This window comes from Hordeum vulgare, chromosome 4H, assembly GCF_904849725.1.
Source record: "Hordeum vulgare subsp. vulgare chromosome 4H, MorexV3_pseudomolecules_assembly, whole genome shotgun sequence".
In the NCBI taxonomy this organism is placed as follows: domain Eukaryota; kingdom Viridiplantae; phylum Streptophyta; class Magnoliopsida; order Poales; family Poaceae; genus Hordeum; species Hordeum vulgare.
In genome coordinates this window covers 20247265-20269443 of record NC_058521.1, presented here as the reverse complement: position 1 = coordinate 20269443, position 22179 = coordinate 20247265, and the positions used below count along the sequence as shown (strand labels likewise).

The window sequence follows — 22179 nt, the reverse complement described above, 5'->3', positions numbered from 1 at the left end:
TTGCCCACAATAAAATCACCAAGTCTGTTTTTGTTCCTAAAAGTAGTGGTGAATCATCCAGCAAGAAAGATGAAAACCTTAAGATGATAGGTGATCACGCTACTTATGGTTTGAGCACCAAAGACGACGATACTTGATTCTATCGCTTTTATGCCTAGCTAGGGGCGTTAAACAATAGCGCTTGTTGGGAGGCAACCCAATGAATTTATCTTTTTCTTTCTATTTTGTTGCGTCCACACCATCATAATTCTGTTGTGATTGTGTTTTTTGTGTTTCTTTTTGTGTTCGAGCCAAGCAAAACCTTTATGATTAGTCTTGGTAATGGTTGTTTGATCCTGCTGGAAAAAGACAGAAACTTTTCGCTCACGAGATGATTTTTCATTTTTATTCAGAAAGAGCTTTTGAGTTGATTCTTTTTGCTGCTGGTTGATATGCCTTTTTCCCAGTCAGTCGTAATTTTTCAGAATTTGTGAGGTACCATAAGTACACGAAGTATACAGATTGCTACAAACTGGTCTGTTTTTGACAGATTCTGTTTTTGTTGAGTTGGTTGCTTGTTTTGATGAAACTATGGTTAGTATCGGGGGGTACTAGCCATGGAAAAGTGAGAATACAGTAGCCCAACACCAATATAGATAGAATTCAAGTTTTCTACAGTACCAAAAGAGGTGGTAGTTTGTTTTCTTGTGCTAATGTTATCACGAGTTTGTGTTTAAGTTTTGTGTTGTGATGTTTTCAAGTTTTGGGTGATGTTCTCATGGACAAAGAGATAAGGAGTGGAAAGAGCTCAAGCTTGGGGATGCCCAAGGCATCCCAAGCCAAATTCAAGGACACCAAAAAGCCTAAGCTTGGGGATGCCCCGGGAAGGCATCCCCTCTTTCGTCTTCAATCCATCGGTAACATTACTTGGAGCTATATTTTTATCCACCACATGATATGCGTTTTGCTTGGAGCATCTTGTATCTTACGAGTCTTTTCTTTTTGTTGTGTCACAATCATCCTTGATGCACACCTTTTTGAGAGAGAGAGAGACATGCACTCATCGTGATTTTGCTAGAATGCTCATAGTGCTTCACTTATATCTTTTGAGCTAGATAATTTTACTCTATGTGCTTCACTTACATATTTTAGAGCACGGCAATGCGTGACTTGGTACTTGGCTTATGCTATGAAAGTAGTCCCAAAGGTGATAGGTACCCAAAGAGGATATAAAAACCTCCATCTTCATGTGCATTGAGTAGAAAGGGAAGTCTTGATTCCTCTCAATTAGTTTTGAGACGTGGATTCGGTAATATTAAGAGTTATGCTAGTAGGGTGTTGTGAATCTAGAAATACTTGTGTTGAAGTTAGTGATTTTCGTAGCATGCACGTATGGTGAACCGCTATGTTAGGAAGTCGGAGTACAATTCATCTATTGATTGTCATCCTTTGTGTTGAGGTCGGGATCGCGCGATGGTTAACACCTACCAACCCTTCCCCTAGGAGTATGCGTTTAGCACTTTGTTTCGATTACTAATAAAAACCTTCGCAACAAGTATGTGAGTTCTTCATGAATAATGTGAGTCCATGGTATAGATGCACTTTCACCTTCCACCTTTGCTAGCCTCTCTAGTGTCGCGCAACTTTCATCGGTACACAAACCCACCATATGCCTTCCTCAAAACAGCCACCATACCTACCTACTATGGCATTTTCATAGCCATTCTGAGATATATTGCCATGCAACTCCCACCGTTCCGTCTCATGACTTGTGCCGTCACTCTCGTATTGCCATTGCATGATCGTAAGATAGCTAGCGAGATGTTTCAACATCATACGCCAAGCTAGATCGTTGCACATCCCGGTACACTGCCGAAGGCATTTCCTATAGTGTCATCATCATTCTAAGCTTTGAGGTGTGAGTAAATAAAAGTGTGATGATCACCATCATTAGAGCATTGTCCCATGCGAGGAAATAAAAAAAAGGCCAAAGAGCGCCAAAAAAAGAGAAAAAAAAGAGGCCTAAGAGCCCAAACAAAAAATGACAAAAGGAGAGAAGGGACAATGCTACTATTTTTTTCCACACTTGTGCTTCATAATAGCACCATGTTCTTCATGTTTGAGAGCCTCTCGTTTCGTCACCACCATATGCTAGTGGGAATCTTCATTATATAACTTGGTTTGTATATTCCAATGATGGGCTTCCTCAAAATTGCCCTAGGTCTTCGTGAGCAAGCAAGTTGGATGCACACCCACTAGTTCTCCTTTTGAGCTTTCACATACTTATAGCTCTAGTGCATCCTTTGTATAGCAATCCCTACTCATTCACATTGATATCTATTAATAGGCATCTCCATAGCCTTTTGATACACCTAGTCAATGTGACCATCTCCTCCTTTTTTGTCTCACAACCACCACCACACTCTATTCCACCTATAGTGCTATACACATGGCTCACGCTCATGTATTGCGTGATAGTTATAAAAAGTTTGAGAAAGTAAGAGTGCGAAAACAATTACTTGGCCAATACCGGGGTTGTGCATGATTTACATTAGTTTTGTGAGGATGATGGAGCATAGCCAGACTATATGATTTTGTAGGGATAACTTTGTTTGGCCTTGTTATTTTGAAAGTTCATGATTACCTTGCTAGTTTGCTTGAAGTATTATTGTTTTCATGTCAATAGCAAACTATTGTTTTGAATCTTACGGATCTGAACATTCATGTCACGTGAAAGAAGTTGCAAAGGACAACTATGCTAGGTAGGATTCCACATCAAAAATTCAGTCTTTATCACTTCCCTACTCGAGGACGAGCAGGAGTTAAGCTTGGGGATGCTTGATACGTCTCCAACGTATCTATCATTTTTGATGGTTTCATGCTATTATCTTGTCAAACTTTGGATGTTTTGTATGCCTTTTATATATTTTTTGGGACTAACCTATTAACTCAGTGCTAAGTGCCAGTTCCTGTTTTCCATGTTTCTGACCCCTTTCAGAGGAGGATTTTGAACGGAGTCCAAACAGAATGAAACTGGCAAAAAGATTTTTTCTGAAACAGAAAAAGATCGGGAAGCCGAAGAATCAGGGCAGCGGGCCTCCAGGGACCCCACAAGCCCTCATGGCACGGCCAGGGGGGCCGTGCCACCCTGGCTTGTGGGCTCCCTCGGCCACCCCTGCCCTAGGTTTTGCGCCTATATATTCCCTAAAATCCCAAAAAAAATCAGGAGATCATCGAAAGTACTTCTTCGCCGCCGCAAGCTTCTGTCTCCGCAAGATCCCATATGGGGCACGTTCTGGTGCCCTGCCGGAGGGGGGATTCGGATACGGAGGGCTTCTTCATCAACACCATGACCTCTCCGATGATGCGTGAGTAGTTCACCATAGACCTACGGGTCCATAGCTAGTAGCTAGATGGCTTCTTCTCTCTCTTGGATCTTCAATACAAAGTTCTCCATGATCTTCATGCAGATCTATCTGATGTAATCTTCTTTTGTGGTGTGTTTGTCGAGATCCGATGAATTGTGGATTTATGATCAGATTATCTATGAATATTATTTGAGTTTCTTCTGATCTCTCTTATGCATGATTTGATATCCTTGTAATTCTCTTCGAGTTGTGGGTTTTGTTTGGCCAACTAGATCTATGATTCTTGCAATGGGAGAAGTGCTTGGTTTTGGGTTCATACCGTGCGGTGACCTCACCCAGTTACAGAAGGGGTAGCGAGGCACGCATCATGTTGTTGCCATCAAGGGTAAAAGGATGGGGTCTTCATCATTGGTTTGAGATTATCCCTCTACATCATGTAATCTTGCTTAAGGCGTTACTCTGTTCATCATGAACTCAATACACTAGATGCATGCTGGATAGCGGTCGATGTGTGGAGTAATAGTAGTAGATGCAAAAAGTACCGGTCTACTTGTCTCGGACGTGATGCCTATATGTATGATCATTGCCTTAGATATCGTCATGACTTTGTGCGGTTCTATCAATTGCTCGACACTAATTTGTTCACCCACCGTAATACTTGCTATTTTGAGAGAAGCCTCTAGTGAACACTATGGCCCCCGGGTCTACTCCACACCATATTTTCAGCCTTACACTTTTTACTTCGTTGCACTTTCCGCCTTCAGATCTCACTTTGCAATCAATCTTGAAGGGATTGACAACCCCTTTAAAGCGTTTGGTGCAAGCTCTTTTGTGTTCACGCAGGTACTCTGGACTTGACGAGATTCTCCTACTGGATTGATACCTTGGTTTTCAAACTGAGGGAAATACTTACTGCTCCTGTGCTGCATCACCCTTTACTCTTCAAGGGAAAAACCAACGCAAGCCCAGTCTCCGTCAACGTGTCAATTTTTGGCGCTGTTGTCTGTTGTCGTAGCAGAGCCCTGCAGGAGTAGATCCTCACCACCACCGGAGCGCCGTCACGCTGCCGGAGAACTCATCTACTTCTCCGTCTTGGTTGCTGGATCAAGAAGGCCGAGATCATCATCGAGCTGTACGTGTGCTGAACGCGGAGGTGCCGTCCGTTCGGCACTAGATCGGATCGAATCGTGGGACGGATCGCGGGACGGTTCATGGGATGGTTCCGGGGTGGATCGAGGGACGTGATGATGTTCCACTACATCAACCGCGTTTCTTAACGCTTCCTGCTGTGCGATCTATAAGGGTACGTAGATCCAAATCTCCTCTCGTAGATGGACATCACCATGATAGGTCTTCGTGTGAGTACGGATTTTTTTTGTTTCCCATGCAACGTTCCCCAACAGTGGCATCATGAGCTCGGTTCATGCATAGATGTTATCTTGAGTAGAACACAAAAGGTTTTGTGGACGGTGATATTTGATTTTCTACCCTCCTTAGTATTTTCTCGATTCAGCGGTATTGTTGGATTGAAGCGGCCCGGACCGACATTATTCGTACGCTTACGAAAGTCTGGTTTCATCGATTTACATGCAACCTCGTTGCATAAAGATGACTGGCGGGTGTCGGTTTCTTCAACTTTAGTTGAATTGGTTTTGACCGAGGCGGTCCTTGGAGAGGTTAAATAGCAATTTGCACACCTCCGTTGTGGTTTTTGCGTAAGTAAGATGCGATCATACTAGATACCCATAGCAGCCACGTAAAACATGCAACAACAAATTAGAGGATGTGTAACTTTTTTTGCAGGGTATGCTTGTGATATGATATGGCCAATGACGTGATGTGATATATTAGATGTATGAGATGATCATGTTGTAATAGTTAATATCGACTTGCACGACGATGGTACGGCAACCGGCAGGAGCCATAGGGTTGTCTTTAAACTAACATTTGTGTTTGCAGATGCGTTTACTATATTGCTAGGACATAGCTTTAGTACTAATAGCATGAGTAGCACGACAACCCCGATGGTGACACGTTGATGGAGATCATGGTGTGGCGCCAGTGACAACAAGATTGTGCCGGTGCTTTGGTGATGGAGATCAAGAAGCACAAGATGATGGCCATATCATGTCACTTATGAATTGCATGTGATGTTGATCCTTTTATGCACCTTATTTTGCTTAGAACAACGGTAGCATTATAAGGTGATCTCTCACTAAAATTTCTAAACAAAATTTTGTTCTCCCCGACTGTGCATCGTTGCTACAATTCGTCGTTTCGAGACACCACGTGATGATCGGGTGTGATAGACTTAACGTTCACATACAACACGTGCAAAACAGTTGCACACGCGGAACACTCGGGTTAAGCTTGACGAGCCTAGCATGTGTAGACATGGCCTCGGAACACATGAGACTGAAAGGTTGAGCATGAATCATATAGTTGATATGATTAGCATAGAGATGCTTACCACTGAAACTATTCTCAACTCACGTGATGATCGGACTTGAGTTAGTGAATTTGGATCATGTACCACTCAAATGACTAGAGAGATGTACTTTTTGAGTGGGAGTTTAGCAAGTAATTTTATTACTTAAACTCGAATTATCTTGAACATAGTCTAAGTCCACTTTGAAATATTTTTGTTGTAGATCAATGGCTCACGCGACAGTCACCCTGAATTTTAATACGTTCCTAGAGAAAGCTAAGTTGAAAGATGATGGAAGCAACTTTGTAGACTGGGCTCGTAATCTTAAGTTGCTCCTGCAAGCTGGAAAGAAGGATTATATCCTTAATGTTGTGCTAGAAGATGAACCACCCGCTACGGCAGACCAAGATGTTAAGAACGCTTGGTTAACACGTAAGGAAGACTACTCAGTAGTTCAATGTGCAGTCTTGTATGGCTTAGAGTCGGGACTTCAACGTTGCTTTGAGCGTCATGGAACATTTGAGATGTTCCAGGAGTTGAAGTTTATCTTTCAGAAGAACGCCCGGATCGAGAGGTATGAGACCTCCGATAAATTATATGCTTGCAAGATGGAGGAGAATTCGTCTGTCAGTGAACATGTGCTCAAAATGTCTGGGTACTCAAACCGTCTAGCTGAGCTGGGGATTGAACTCCCGCAAGAGGCTATCACTGACATAATTCTTCAATCATTGCCACCAAGCTACAAGAACTTTGTGTTGAACTATAACATGGAAGGGATGAACAAGTCACCCGGTGAGTTATTCGTGATGCTGAAAGTCGCAGAGTCAGAACTCCGTAAAGAGCATCAAGTGTTGATGGTGAATAAGACCACTAGTTTCAAGAGAAACGGCAAAGGAAAGAAGGGTAATTCCAAGAAGAGAGGCAAACCTGTTGCCAATCCGACGAAGAAACCCAAAGCTGGACCTAAGCCTGAAACAGAGTGTTATTATTGCAAGGGTATGGGTCACTAGAAGCGCAACTGCCCCAAGTATCTGACTGATAAGAAGGCGGCCAAGGAAAAATCAGGTATATTCGATATACATGTTATTGATGTGTACTTAACCAGCTCTCGTAGTAGTGCCTGGGTATTCGATACCGGTTCTGTTGATCATATTTGCAACTCGAAATAGGAACTGCGGAATAAGCGAAGGCTGGCGAAGGATGAAGTGACGATGCGCGTGGGAAATGGTTCCAAGGTTGATGCAATCGCCGTCGGCACAGTTTCACTTCAGTTACCATCAGGATTAGCTATGAACTTAAATAATTGTTATTTAGTGCCTGCGTTAAGCATAAACATTATATCTGGATCTTGTTTATTGCGAGACGGTTACTCGTTTAAGTCAGAGAATAATGGTTGTTCTATTTCTATGAGTAATATCTTTTATGGTCATGCACCCAATGTGAGAGGATTGTTCATATTGAATCTTGATAGCGATGATACACATATACATAACATTGAGACCAAAAGAGTTAGAGTTAACAATGATAGGACCTTGTTTTTGTGGCACTTTCGCTTAGGTCATATTGGTGTAAAGCGCATGAACAAACTCCATTCCGATGGACTTTTGGAGTCACTTGACACGTGCGAACCATGCCTCATGGGCAAGATGACTAAGACTCCGTTCTTCGGAACAATGGAGCGTGCCCGTGACTTGTTGGAAATCGTACATACCAATGTGTGCAGTCCGATGAGTGTGGAGGCGCGCGGCGGATATTGTTATTTTCTCACCTTCACTGACGATTTGAGTAGATATGGTTATGTCTACTTGATGATGCACAAGTCTGAAATGTTTGGGAAGTTCAAGCAATTTCAGAGTGAAGTTGAAAATCATCGTAACAAGAAGATCAAGTTCCTACGGTCTGATCGTGGGGGTGAATATCTGAGTTTCGAGTTTGGTGCTCACTTGAGACAATGTGGAATTGTTTCACAATTGGCACCGCCTGGAACACCACAGCGTAATGGTGTGTCCGAACATCGTAATCGTACTTTATTAGAGATGATGCGATCTATGATGTCTCTTACCGATTTGCCGTTATCGTTTTGGGGTTATGCATTAGAGACAGCTGCATTTACTTTAAATAGGGCACCATCAAAATCCGTTGAGACGACACCATACGAACTGTGGTATGGGAAAAGACCAAAATTGTCATTTTTAAAGTTTGGGGATGTGATGCTTATGTCAAAAAGCTTCAGCCTGAATAGCTGGAACCCAAAGCGGAAAAGTGCGTCTTCATAGGTTACCCAAAAGAGACAGTTGGGTATACGTTCTATCTCAAATCCGAGGACAAAGTGTTTGTTGCTAAAAACGGAGCTTTTCTTGAGAAGGAGTTTCTCTCGAAAGAATTGAGTGGGAGGAAGATAGAACTTGATGAGGTTGTCGAACCTCTAATCCCTCTAGATGTTGGTGCAGGGCAAGGGGAAACCCGTGTTGCTGCGGCACCGGTTGAGGAGCAAGTTGATGATGATGATCATGAAACTTCGGATCAAGTTCCTATCGGACCTCGCAGGTCGACAAGATCACGTACTGCTCTTGAGTGGTACGGTAATCATGTCTTATCAATTATGTTGTTGGACAACAATGAACCTGCGAATTATGAAGAAGCAATGGTGGGCCCGGATTCCAACAAATGGCTAGAGGCCATGAAGTCTGAGATAGGATCCATGTACGAGAACAAAGTGTGGACTTTGGAAGTACTACCTGAAGGTTGCAAGGCTATTCAGAACAAATGGATCTTTAAGAAGAAGACGGACGCAGACGGTGATGTGACCGTTTATAACGCTCGACTTGTGGCAAAGGTTTTTTCACAAGTTCAAGGAGTTGACTACGATGAGACTTTCTCACCGGTAGCGAGGCTTAAGTCCGTCCGAATCATGTTAGCAATAGCTGCCTTTTACGATTATGAAATCTGGCAGATGGATGTCAAAACAATGTTCCTTAACGGTTTTCTTAAGGAAGAGTTGTATATGATGCAACCCGAAGGTTTTGTCGATCCAAAGAATGCTAACAAAGTGTGCAGGATCCAATGATCCATTTATGGACTGGTGCAAGCGTCTCAAAGTTGGAATAAGCGCTTTGATGAGGTGATCAAAGCATTTGGGTTTATACAAGTGGATGGAGAATCTTGTATTTACAAAGAAGTGAGTGGGAGCTCTGTGGCGTTTCTAATATTATATGTGGATGACATATTGCTGATTGGAAACAACGTGGAGCTTTTGGAGAGCATAAAGGATTACTTGAATAAAAGTTTCTCTATGAAGGACCTAGGAGAAGCTGCTTACATTCTAGGCATTAAGATCTATAGGGATAGATCGAAACGCCTAATAGGACTTTCACAAAGCACATACCTTAATAAAGTTTTGAAGAAGTTCAAAATGGATCAGTCCAAGAAAGGGTTCTTGCCATTATTACAAGGTATTAAATTGAGTAAGACTCAGTGCCCAGCAACTGCGGAAGATAGAGAACAAATGAGTTTTGTCCGCTACGCTTCAACCGTAGGTTCTATCATGTGTGCCATGTTGTGCACTAGACCAGACGTCAGCTTGGCCATAAGTATGGTAGGCAGGTTTTAGAGTAATCCAGGAGTGGATCACTGGACAACCGGTCAAGAATATTCTGAAGTACCTGAAAAGGACTAAGGAAATGTTTCTCGTTTATGGAGGTGACAAAGAGCTCGTCGTAAAAGGTTACGTCGACGCAAGTTTTGACACCGATCCGGATGACTCTGAGTCACAAACCGGATGCGTATTTATTCTTAATGGGGGTGCGGTTAGCTGGTGTAGTTCCAAGCAGAGCGTCGTAGCAGATTCTACATGTGAAGCATAGTACATGGCTGCCTCGGTGGCAGCAAAGGAGGGTGTCTGGATGAAGCAGTTCATGACAGATCTTGGAGTTGTGCCGAGCGCACTACATCCATTAACTTTGTTATGTGACAACACTAGTGCCATTGCCTTAGCAAAGGAACCAAGGTTTCCCAAGAAGATCAAACACATCAAACGATGCTTCAACCTCATCCGCGACTACGTCGAAGGAGAGGACGTGAATATTTGCAAAGTGCACACGGATCTGAATGTAGCAGACCCGCTGACTAAACCTCTTCCATGGGCAAAACATGATCAACAACAGAACTGTATGGGTGTAAATCGCATGGCGATGTGAGAACTACATTATTGACTCTAGTGCAAGTGGGAGACTGTTGGAAATATGCCCTATAGGCAATAATAAATAGTTATTATTATATTTCCTGTTTAAAGATAATCGTTTATTATCCATGCTATAATTGTATTGAATGAAAACATAGATACATGTGTGGATACATAGACAAAACAATGTCCCTAGCAAGCCTCTAGTTGGCTAGCCAGTTAATCAAGGATAGTCAAGGTTTTCTGACTATGTGCAAGTGTTGTCACTTGATAACTGGATCACATCATTAGGAGAATCATGTGATGGACTAGACCCAAACTATGAACGTAGCATATTGATCGTGTCGTTTTATTACTATAGTTTTCTGCGTGTCAAGTATTTGTTCCTATGACCATGAGATCATATAACTCACTGGCACCGGAGAAATACCTTGTGTGCATCAAACGTCACAACGTAAATGGGTGACTGTAAAGGTGCTCTACAAGTATCTCCGAAGGTGTCCGTTGAGTTAGTATGGATCAAGACTGGGATTTGTCACTCCGTGTGACGGATAGGTATCTTGGGGCCCACTCGATAATACAACATCACACACAAGCCTTGCAAGCAATGTGACTAAGTGTAAGTCACGGGATCTTGTATTACGGAACGCGTAAAGAGACTTGCCCGTAACGAGATTGAAATAGGTATGCGAATACCGACGATCAAATCTCGGGCAAGTAACATACCGAAGGACAAAGGGAATGACATACAGGATTATATGAATCCTTGACACTGAGGTTCAACCGATTAGATCTTCAGAGAATATGTAGGATCCAATATGGGCATCCAGGTCCCGCTATTCGATATTGACCGAGGAGTGCCTCGGGGCATGTCTACATAGTTCTCGAACCCGCACGGTCTGCACACTTAAGGTTCGATGATGTTTTAGTATAGTTGAGTTACATGTGTGGTTAATGAATGTTGTTCGGAGTCCCGGATGAGATCACAGACGTCACGAGGGTTTCCGGAATGGTCCGGAGACGAAGATTGATATACATGATGACTTCATTTGGTTACTGGAAGGTTTTCGGGCATTACCGGCATTGTACCGGGAGTAACGAATGGGTTTCGAAAGTTCACCTGGAGGGGGGCAACCCACCCGGGGGAAGCCCAATAGCCCTAGGGGTGGCGCACCAGCCCTTAGTGGGCTGGTGGGACAGCCCAATAGGGCCTATGCGCCAAGGAAATAAAACCAAAGAAAAAGAAAAAAAAAGAGGTGGGAAGGAAGAGAAGGGCTTCACTTTCCAATCCTAATTGGAGTAGGATTGGAGTAGGACTCCTCCTCTCCCTTGGCCGGAGCACCCTTGAGGGCTTGGCCCTCAAGGCAAGCATCCTCCCCGCCCCTCCTATATATAGTGGTGGTCTAGGGATGATTTGAGACAACTTTTGCGAGGTGCAACTCAGATCTAGACACCATAGTTTTAGCTCTAGATCGTATTTCTGTGGAGCTCCGGCGGAGCCCTGCAGGAGTAGATCCTCACCACCACCGGAGCGCCGTCACGCTGCCGGAGAACTCATCTACTTCTTCATCTTGCTTGTTGGATCAAGAAGGCCGAGATCATCGTCGAGCTGTACGTGTGATGAACGCGGAGGTGTCGTCCGTTCGGCACTAGATCGGATCGGATCGTGGGACGGATCGCTGGACGGTTCGTGGGATGGTTCGCGGGGCGTATCGAGGGACGTGAGGACGTTCCACTACATCAACCGCGTTTCTTAACGCTTCCTGCTGTGCGATCTACAAGGGTACGTAGATCCAAATCTCCTCTCGTAGATGGACATCACCATGATAGGTCTTCGTGTGCGTAGGAAATTTTTTGTTTCCCATGCAACATTCTCCAACAACCATGAGGTCATGCAACTACCGGGCACCGGAGGAATACCTTGTGTGTATCAAACATTGCAATGTAACTGGATGACTATAAAGGTGCTCTACAGGTATATCTGAAGGTGTCTATTGGGTTGGCATGGATCAAGACTCGGATTTGTCACTTTGTATGACGGAGAGGTATCTCGTGGCTCACTCGGTAATACAACATCACAACAAGCCTTGCAAGCAATATGACTAAGGAGTTAGTCATGGATCTTGTATTACGGGACTAGAAAAGCGACTTGCCGGTAACGATATTGAGCTAGGTATGGAGATACCGACGATCGAATCTCGAGCAAGTAACATACCGAAGGACAAAGGGAACATCATACGGGGTTAACTGAATCCTTGACATAGAGGTTCAATAAGTAAAGATCTTCGTAGAATATGTAGGAGACAATATGGACATCCAGGTCCCGCTATTAGTTACTGACCGAAGAGTGTCTCAGGTCATGTCTACATAGTTCTCGAACCCGCAGGGTCTGCACACTTAAGGTTCGATGATGTTTCGGTATTATTGAGTTATGTGTGATTGGTAACCGAAAGTTGTTCGGAGTCCAGGATGAGATGCCAGACGTCACGAGGAGCTCCTAAATGATTCGAAGGTAAATATTAATATATAGGAAAGTTGCATTTGGCTTCCGGAAAGTTTTTTGGCATTATGGGTAAAGTACCGTGAGTGACGAATGGGTTCCGGGGTTTTACCGGGGGGGGGGGGGGTCACCCTCCCGAGAAAGAACCTAATAGGCCTAAAGGTGGTGCGCCAGGCCTTAGTGGGCTGGTGCGGCCAGCCCAAGAGGACCTATTTCGGCCAAGGAGAAAAAGAAGGGAAAAAAGGGGAAAGGGGAAGGAGGAGAAAAGATGGAATCCTACTAGGAGTAGGATTGGAGGTGGACTCCTCCACCTCCACCTCCAATTTCGGCCAAACCTTGAGGGTTTGAGGCTGCCTCCTCCCCCCATCCCTCCTATATATACTGGAGGAATTAAAGGCAACCCTAACCCTAATTAGCCACGTGTTGCCCTCTCTCTCTACATCGTATTCTCCTCTAGATTAGTTCCGCAACGCTTGGCGAAGTTCTGCTGGATTGTCCACCACCACGCCGTCGTGTTGGAGAACTCATCTACCTCCCCGCCCCTCTTGCTGGATCAAGAAGGCGGGAATCGTCATCGAGATGTACGTGTGCTGAACATGGAGGTGTCGTCCGTTCGACACTAGATCGTGATGGATCGTGATGGGATCGCGGGTCGGGTCGTGATGAAATCGCGGGACAGACTGCAATTTGGATCGCGAAGATGTTCCACTACATCAAACGCGTTATATACGCTTCCGCTTAGCAATCTACAAGGGTATGTGGATCCGACCTCCCCTCTCGTAGATGATCATCACCATGGATAGGTCTTGCGTGTGTGTAAGAATTTTTTTGTTTCCCATGCAATGTTCCCCAACAAGAGGAACCGACCAATGACGATCCGGAAGACTGCAACAATTCGGATGACGACGACGATTACCTCCCTCACATCGACGACCTCAACGACCTTGAAGCCTAAGAGTTCGTAATTCCCGATGACCCCGAAGGCCAGGATCAATTTCGGCAGCAGCTTATAGCCACCGCCCAAAGCTTAAAAGCAAAGCAACAACAGCTCCAGGACGAACCTGATACCATCAATAACAGGTGGACCGAAATCCTAGCGGCCAAAGAAGGATACGGTATAGAATGGCCGGGCCAGAACAAAAAATACCCGCACCAACGGCTACTCCCACAGTTCGACGACGAGGCCCTAGAACATGTGTCCCCTCGACGCACTGACTACGACCAGCCTTATCACCCACCCAGAGGGCGCGATAGAACAGCCGGAGATAATTGGGTATAAACTCGAACCTCCATGTCGAAAAGGTAAAGAGCACATGCACCATGGGAACAAACCCGACCCACGATATGATAAATTGGGCCATAACAAATCCATCTACGGATTGAAGAGGTATCTCCCACTCGATGGGATGACGAACCACCTCGAGTCGCTTACAAGAGCAGAGGCCGGGAAGCATACCGGGCTCAACCCGGAGCAGATCTACGACACATCATAGCTCGGATCAGAGGTGCTGCCCACCCAGTATGTTTTACGAATGAGGTCATGCAGCACATGTTTTCGGAAGGGTTTAAACCCGTAAACATCGGACAATATGACGGGACAACAGATCGTGTAGTATGGATAGAGGATTTCCTTCTTCATATTCATATGGCCAGAGGACATGACCTCCACGCCATAAAATATTTACCATTAAAACTCAAAAGACTGGCACGTCATTGGCTAAACAGCCTACCGGAAGATTCCATGAGATGCTCGGACGACCTTGAGGAGGCTTTCCTATCCAACTTTCAAGGAACATATGTTGGGCCACCGGATTCATACGATTTGAGCAACGTCGTCCAAAAGACAGGGGAACCAGCTAGAGAATTATGGAACCGGTTCCTCACTAAGAAGAACCAAATCGTAGACTGCCCGTACGCCGAAGTAATAGCCTCTTTTTGGCACAACATCCGGGGCGAATGGCTCGGCAGATAGCTCGGCCAAGACATGCCGAGAAGAATGTCCGCCCTTACCAAACTCATGACCCGCTTTTGCGCCAGTGAGGACAATTGGCTTGCTCGGCGCAGCCACAATGCGACGACCCCGAAACCTCCGAGGTTCGGGATGGAAATGGCAAGCCAAGGAAAAACAAAAAAGAACGTCGTCACCTTCATGGTGATGCCTACGACGCAGCAGTCAATGCGCGGTGTTGGCAACACCGACGCGTGCCTTCGTCCCCGGTGTGTTCCCAGGCCTGGCAAGGCTGGAGCGATGCATCGTCAACATCGACTTCATTCATCTATGCATGCGCGGTGCTGGCAACACCGACGTGTGCCTTCGTCCACAACATGTCCCCGGGCTTGGCAAACCCGGCGCGACGCGTCGTCAACTACGTATCCTTTCCGGTGCATCACTGCTTCGACATCACTGTGTCCATGACTAACTCGGTGCCTTCTTGCGCCTGCGGCTCCACGATGACTTCCTCAACACCGGCTATCCCGACTCGACATTCGACCACGGCGTTCTTCGCACGGCTACCTCGACGACCGGCTACCCCGACCACGGCTACACCACTCTACGCTCTTGGCTACCTCGACAAATGCACAAAGGGCTACCGCCTTGCTTGAGCTACCTCGTCGGTTTTCACTCCGACCACAACTTCCGCGATGCATCGACCGTTACGACTGTGGGGGATGACTGTCGGATTACCTTCGGATTCTTCTCCAGTTTCACCGTCTGCGTCGCTACCGTTGTGAGTGCGGGGGGATGTTGAGTATCATGATTGCATTGAAAACATAGGATAGACTAGGAAGTATTCTGACTTGTCTTGTACTCCAAATTAATCATGTATTCCTATATGTATGCCTATAAGGCTCAAACAATACAACAACTAGTTCATCGATTCCTTTTTCAAGATGCGACTGATCTAAATTTAGACCGGTGCGCCGGCGCAGATCAGTGCCCTTTCGTAAAACGTATGAAAAAGAACACACACGACTATCTTTTCCACTTCTTTCGATCAGAGCACACGCTGTCGCGGTTCGCGCCTCTGACCCTGAACATCTTATTAACAGCCGTCCGATACGGATCCAACGTCTCCGGATCGCTGTATTTGCCCATCGCCGGCAGCGTAGCAGGCGTTGCCTTTGCATTCTGCAAGTAAGCCGAGCACACATCACAGCGAATCGCGGCGGCGCCATCCGTGGCCTCATCTCCGACCTCTCGCCGCCCCCGGCGTCGCCGGCGCGATGCCTCCGCTCCCCAGGCTCCTCCACCGCCACCTCTCCGTCCCGCTCGCCCGCCGCCTCACCCCTTGCCATCTGTGGCCGCCCGCGGCCGACGCCTTCCTCCGTCGCGGTCTCGCATCTTCCTCCGCCGCCGCCGCCTCCGCGGCAGCGGGCCGGGAGAAGAGCTCTAGGAAGACCCTGGGTTACCTTGTCGGCGTGGCAGTCGCCATGGTCGGCGCCTCCTACGCGGCCGTCCCGCTCTACCGCCGGTTCTGCCAGGCCACCGGGTACGGCGGCACCGTCCAGCGCCGCGAGGTCTGCCCCCTCCCCCGCCCCCACTACTCCTCATCCGATTTACTTGCGCAAGTGGGGTCCTTGGGGGTTCTCGGAACGGCGCATTTGCCGGGATCACCATTAGGTTGTGCTTGATTTGGTGGAAACTAGCAACACGGATCCAAATTGAGTAGGGTTTAGATTGGAAATCTGCTTCTTGTTCATGTTATGTGCGGAAATTGATATGATTGCTGGGTTATGCTGAGTTCTTATCGATGCCATGTTTTACACTGTAGTTCTCTAAGTTGGAATGTTATAGTATGGGGAAATGCGGCCTCTTCTGGCTCTCTCTATGTTCAATCCATTGCCATCTATAATTGTCTATGCTTGAAAATGTTCTGTTGGAAATGCCATCAAACAATTTCTGGTTCATTTCCAGACAAAGGTTTGCATCCAAGATGTCAATCTAATTAAAAAAATAAAAGTGGTAACTGTGAGGGTCAGTCTAAAATTTGGTATGGAGACAGCTCTTATTGGTGCTGATAAATAGATAAATAGTCAAAAAGGGCGTTAAAATGAACATCAAGTGTGCTTGCACTTGGAGTATCGTGTTCCTCATTGTTTGATCCTTTGCAGAGTGTAGAGGAGAAGATCTCCCGACATGCTCGAGTCGGAACGACGCCATCAAGGTGACCCTTGTTAAACATGGGGTACCAAGTTTCTGGGTACTACCATTTCCATTAGATATTTTTCCACCCCACACCAAACAACCGAACGATCATTCACTTAGGCCTTAGCAGTTTCTTCTGGATATTATTTTGCATAGTTCATTTTATTGTACCTTGAATGTTAATATAATTATTCATTGATGCATGAAGCTTTTGTGTATTTTAGAGAAAGAAATTGTTGATGTCAAGGTTCCATTAAAGGACTTCACCGTGAATTTACTCTGAGAGGTCATGAAATTCTAGTCTTCTCCGTTGTTCTTGCTGAGTTCTCTAGAATAACTTGCTGTCTCATCTTGGCTGTTCATGTCTTATGAAGAGCACTTTGGTGTAACTTGTAATTGGGCTGTAGTCAGTTTTAGGAACATTATATAGTCCGTCCATGCGTTGTTGGCTAGCTGGTGGTTGCATGAAGTAGATTCCTTTTACTAGTCCCCAACATGGTCCTTCTGATTATCTTCCCTCGTCAATGCTAAGCTGATATGACACTTGATCTGGTTCTTGATTTGGTGGAAGGTACCTGGAATACATTATCTTGAAGATTTAGTTGGTACATTTTTTACCACCTTCGCATGTCTGCAGTACTAACCATAAGCTAACTGTTGTAGAACTTGACAAAAGCATTAAGGTGCTGACATAGATCCCTTTTTAACGTTTGATTTCAACTAGTTGCACATCCTTCAAACAAGAAAAACTAACTGCCTGCAGTTTCCTGGTATTCGCATAAGTGGCATAGCATTTCACCTGTAACGTTATGCAGGAAGTGAAGTAGTGCTTCAGTTTTTATGTTGGGGTTTCCCTTGTTCCTTAGATTTAGGCTTCATTTTGTTTGCAGAGAGATAATTATCCAATTTAATGCTGATGTTGCTGATGGAATGCCATGGAAGTTTATTCCTACGCAGAGAGAGGTACCATCAGAACTTTAGTGCCAATGAAAAAGCATTTTTTGTTCTTGTATTTGTTCTTGATCTATTCCACTTATAGGTGAAGGTTAAACCTGGTGAAAGTGCTCTTGCATTTTATACTGCTGAAAATCACAGTTCAGCTCCGATTACTGGTGTGTCCACGTATAATGTTGCTCCAATGAAGGTATAAAAGTTGTAATCTTGCATAATCATTTATTACTGTGATGCGATCTTCATATTCCTGCTGTTTCTTCTTGGAACCTAATTGCATGTTGCTGTAGTTGTATCTGGTTCTTTCTCTTTGATAAAGATGGCTCCCCATCTGATTTCATTTATCAGAAACCATAATGTCTTTACAAACTAAGCAGAAAATAAATGATAGCATCACTAGAAATGCCCTAGAGTGCCGACTATAGCAAGCTGAAGATAAAACCAACTGAAGAACCGCAAGGCTTCAGCTTACCTTCAGCAGGCACCAGGGTGACGGAAGCAACGTTTGGAACGTTGCTTATAATAGGAGTTTAACCACAGTAAACTACTTAAGCTATTACAGTTTTAGCGTCAGGAGCAGGACAAAGTGATACATAGTAAGGACCAAAGGTATCTTCTCCGCATCATCTCCAAACAGATCTTAGGGCCACCCTGGAACAGCACGAAAAACTTCACTTGCTGTCTGCTTGAGCACTTTTACCACCAACTTCAGTCTTCTTTGATTTTCCTGTTTTTTCTGCAAAACAGTCCAGTCATTTAGCCATCTAGCAATCATGTTGACAGACAGGGACACAAGGGTCAGTAATCTTTGAATTTTCAAATATGGTACTACTATTTCTTAATTTCCAATAGTCCTGAAGGGCACACCCACACCAGTAAACACCAGGTGTTTGTCATCAACGCTAAATACATTAAGCCAAGTATTAAGCAGGGCATCAGAGTTACCAGGGATGTCAAGCAAAGTATAGCTGTATCCGTGATCTTGTTTATTATTTCTGTCGGAAATTTTGTAGGATCTTTGTGTAATATGTTGTTTTCATTGCTGCATAGTGTTCCTGATGTACAGCTATTTGTTCAACCAATACAGCACATAGTTCCTTCTGGCAATATTTCCTATGTTATGATCGCCAAGAAATGGAAGTGTATTATTTTCCTTGTGTTTTCATAAGATAACCTTAGAACATCAGTCAAATCTCTGTCAATTTTTATGGTTCATACTTCAGAGTAATACAGGACCTTCAAGGTACAGAAGAGTATGAGACATGATAGTTAAGCCTTGAAAATGCATGTAACATACTGGTTTGCTTCTACTTGTACATGTAAGTTTAGGTATATATATCCTTTACTCTTTGAAGATTATACGCGACGTGTTACAAAAGCCCCACTCTAGAAACAAGATTTGGTGTATGTACTTTTGTGATGTCAAGTAAGCTGCAATCGTTATGAATCAAATAAACCCCCGTCTTTGATGGAGCATGGCTTGGCAACCTTAACCTTGTTGGCATGTGCTGGGAAGCATGATTTGCGAAGAGTGTTCATACTGTAGACTTCTCATCATGGTTTCTTCTTGTCAGCCTATAATTAGTGCCTTCATGGAAATATGTTGGGCAAAGTAGCTCCGAACTTGATTTCTACCAGAGTATGAATCACGGTTGACTTTTGCGAATGAGGTGAAAAGTGAAATTGCTTTCAGAAAATTATAAATATAAAACGATTGTTGAGGTGATGGTTATTTTTTAAACTAGAGGATATCCCTCACGTTGCTGCGTAGTCGGTTGCAATATATTTCAGTGTGCTTTGATTGTGTGGAATATAAATATTTAGATTAACAACGCCTGAACCAAAATTTAAAACATATATGACTTATTATATTTGATTGTGTATAGTATTAAAATATTTACTGAATATTAGTAGAATAATTGAATGAAAAATATTTTCCCATGCATTGTTGCACTGGTGGTGTGTCTTTTCCCATGCATGGTTGCATGTTAAGGTGGGCCATATCCCATCCATAATTGTGTGGTGATGTGGCATGCTTGCATGTTGAGATAAATAGGTTAGTGGGGATGAATCTCTTAGGTATATAGGATATGAAGCAGTAAAGTGAGTTTACCTTTTCAGCCTAGTTTGTTGCTGCACTGAAGCTAAGTTGAGTGCATTCTACCTATGCCAAGTCTTGACTCCTGATGTTTTGTGTTTACAAGTCCTTTTTACCTACCCTGCAGGCTGCAATTTACTTCAATAAAATACAATGTTTCTGCTTTGAGGAGCAAACACTTCTTCCAGGGGAGCAGATTGACATGCCAGTGAGTTTAATTTTACATTCTTTGCAGTAATTATGGCTTTTCTAGCTGGCACCATTATTTCTGCACAGATAGAAAAACAACTTAAACATTGAGATTCAGGGCACTTCACCTCTCTCTCGGAGTGCAAAGATATATATTCCCAGAACAATCCTGTAAAAGAAAAAAAATCCTAGAAATGCTGTCATAAATGGAGGCAAAATGAGAAAAGTCTACTCTACATTGCTTATTTTGATGGGTACTTACACTTGTATAGTAGTCCAAATATTTCTAGTGATAGGATCTGAAACTCTGTAGGTTGAGCTATAATATCTACTTACGTTAACTCTGCTAGCTGTTCTAACATGCACCTGAAAACTTCCAGGTATTCTTCTACATTGACCCTGAGTTTGAGACAGACCCCAAAATGGACGGGGTGAACAATATTGTTCTTTCCTACACATTCTTCAAGGTGAAAGAGTAGAAATATTTGTAAGTGACCCTTAACACCGAAACAGTACGCAAATCATGTGCCTGAGAATTCCTTCTCATGTAACACCAAGGGTAAAAGGTCTAGGTTTTTTTTTTTTGTGTACGTAGTTATTAGCTCATATCATTGGTGGAATTTTTTGCGAATAATCTGTAATTGTTGTTCCAATGCAATCGAATTGGAGAAACAGTTTTGGGCCGATCCCAAGATTCGTGGAGGGGAATGCGTTGTATTGATGGGATCAGGGAACTTTATCACGTGTGCTTGGACTTAAACGATAAGATTATGACTTGCTATTCGTCTCAACTCTAAGTCCAGGGCTACGTAGCTCCTGGATGTAGGCTGAAAGAAGAAGAAAAATACTGTTTAGTTTCCACGTAGGATCCTCGTTGGTGCCTGGGTGTCCAGACGTGCTGGCGTGGGGTATAAGAAGTATGTATCATAGGTATGAAGGGTAGTACAAGGCTGTGTGTCGCGGCATGCATGACTGTTTACGAGTACACGAATATTATTGGCCGGCACCCACGGTGTAGCAGTACGCCACAGCACTGGTGCTTCGGACGGTAGCCGGCAGCCCCGTGCAGTCGATTCGATTGGCCCCGCCTCAGCCACCCCCGCGGCTACGGGAGAAGAGACGAGACCTGCTGCTGCTGTCGCACGTGGAGTGGAGGACACTGCCGCTACTGTTTGGCCGCCAGCCCGCGCCGCGCCAGGGAGCGAATCCGCCGTGCGGATCGCCCTCGCGCTCGCCGTGGCCCTCGATACGGCGCGGCGCCACCACCCCCCGTCCACGGACGCTGCCGGTTCCGACGCCTCGGCGGCAAGCGGCGGCGGCAGGGGCACGCACGCCGGCTTCCTGCAGCGCTGGGCTGCCGGACGACCGACCGGACTCGGGCCCCGCCGCGACAGTCCGGCCGCGTGCCGTCGTGTTGCTGCGCGGCGCGGTCGGCTGCCCGCTGCGTACGGACTCGGGCCGTGGCGCCGTACGTAGGGTACGTGCCCCGACTCATGCCGTGCGGGGGCACCCGAGCGCGTGCCCGTTTGGACGGTGCGTGCGGCGCGGTACAGGTGCTGTCGTGCAGTAGAGCAACTCTAGTCGATTTATAATTTTGTGTGAAAAATAAAGTTTCGAACAGACATGGCGGATCGTTATTTTTTTTAATAGACGTAGTAAAAGTGTCCCTTCGACCCGCGAAAGCACACCGTCCCATCACTACCCGTATCACGCGAGCGGTTGACGGGAGGGACATTTCATCCCGGCGCTACTTCTTTCCCCATCCTGCAGCGCCGCCGCCTGCCCCGCCGCCAGCGATTCTGACCATACCCGCCGCCATATTCACGTCGCCAAAGCGCTCTCGAGCCCTCTACACCTCGCCGCCCTGTCGAATTCGCCGTCTCCGGGTGTTCGCCGGACCGGATTGATCCCCGCCTAGCCGCCGCCGGCTTCGGCCCGCCTCCGCCTCGGATTCGCAAGTTTGCGGCCGTCCCCGACCCGCTGCCGGTGAGTCCTTCCGTGCTCTTGGCTAGTTATAATTAGTGGTGGATTTCGCGAAGATTTTTTTTTTAATTTGAGCTGGGTGCATCATTTTATTAGATGGATTTAAGCCCTTGCAAGAAGTCTTTACTCGACGATTCATCCTCGTTCGATGACTTGGACATAGAGTCGATGTTCGAGAGACATCGACGGCAAATGATGGTGGTCGTGCTCATCATGAAGGTGTACGGGGATAGGAACCGGAAAAGACGGCGAGGATCTACCGTCGATTCCTTGTGCATCCCTCGTAACCGTCAACCTGGGAACGATATGCTCATGCAAGACTACTTCACGAACAATCCAACATATCTGCCGCACCT

At 45.3% G+C, this 22179-nt stretch overlaps 1 protein-coding gene and 1 long non-coding RNA gene across 2 annotated transcripts; one reads left to right on the top strand and one right to left on the bottom strand.

The window, feature by feature from the left end:
• Positions 1 to 892: 892 nt before the first annotated feature.
• LOC123447537 lies at positions 893 to 20612 on the bottom strand. The gene is made up of 3 exons (XR_006631514.1): positions 20346 to 20612; positions 7110 to 7116; positions 893 to 905 (listed from the first exon to the last, which is right to left on the bottom strand). It is a non-coding gene; the product is annotated as an uncharacterized LOC123447537 (long non-coding RNA).
• On the top strand, positions 15577 to 20524 carry LOC123447536 (cytochrome c oxidase assembly protein COX11, mitochondrial-like). Its single transcript, XM_045124143.1, has 6 exons — positions 15577 to 15974; positions 16569 to 16621; positions 17493 to 17565; positions 17642 to 17746; positions 19779 to 19859; positions 20221 to 20524. Exons 1-6 carry the CDS (start codon positions 15681 to 15683, stop codon positions 20317 to 20319), a joined length of 705 nt encoding a protein of 234 aa, XP_044980078.1. The 5' UTR covers positions 15577 to 15680; the 3' UTR covers positions 20320 to 20524.
• Positions 20613 to 22179: the final 1567 nt, after the last annotated feature.

Excerpts from the sequence above, each read along its gene's own strand:
- LOC123447536 (XM_045124143.1), top strand. The coding sequence starts at position 15,681 with ATGCCTCCGCTCCCCAGGCTCCTCCACCGCCACCTCTCCGTCCCGCTC. Across the intron at positions 15,975-16,568 it reads GCACCGTCCAGCGCCGCGAG|AGTGTAGAGGAGAAGATCTC; the intron begins GTCTGCCCCCTC and ends GATCCTTTGCAG. Across the intron at positions 16,622-17,492 it reads GTCGGAACGACGCCATCAAG|AGAGATAATTATCCAATTTA; the intron begins GTGACCCTTGTT and ends TTTTGTTTGCAG.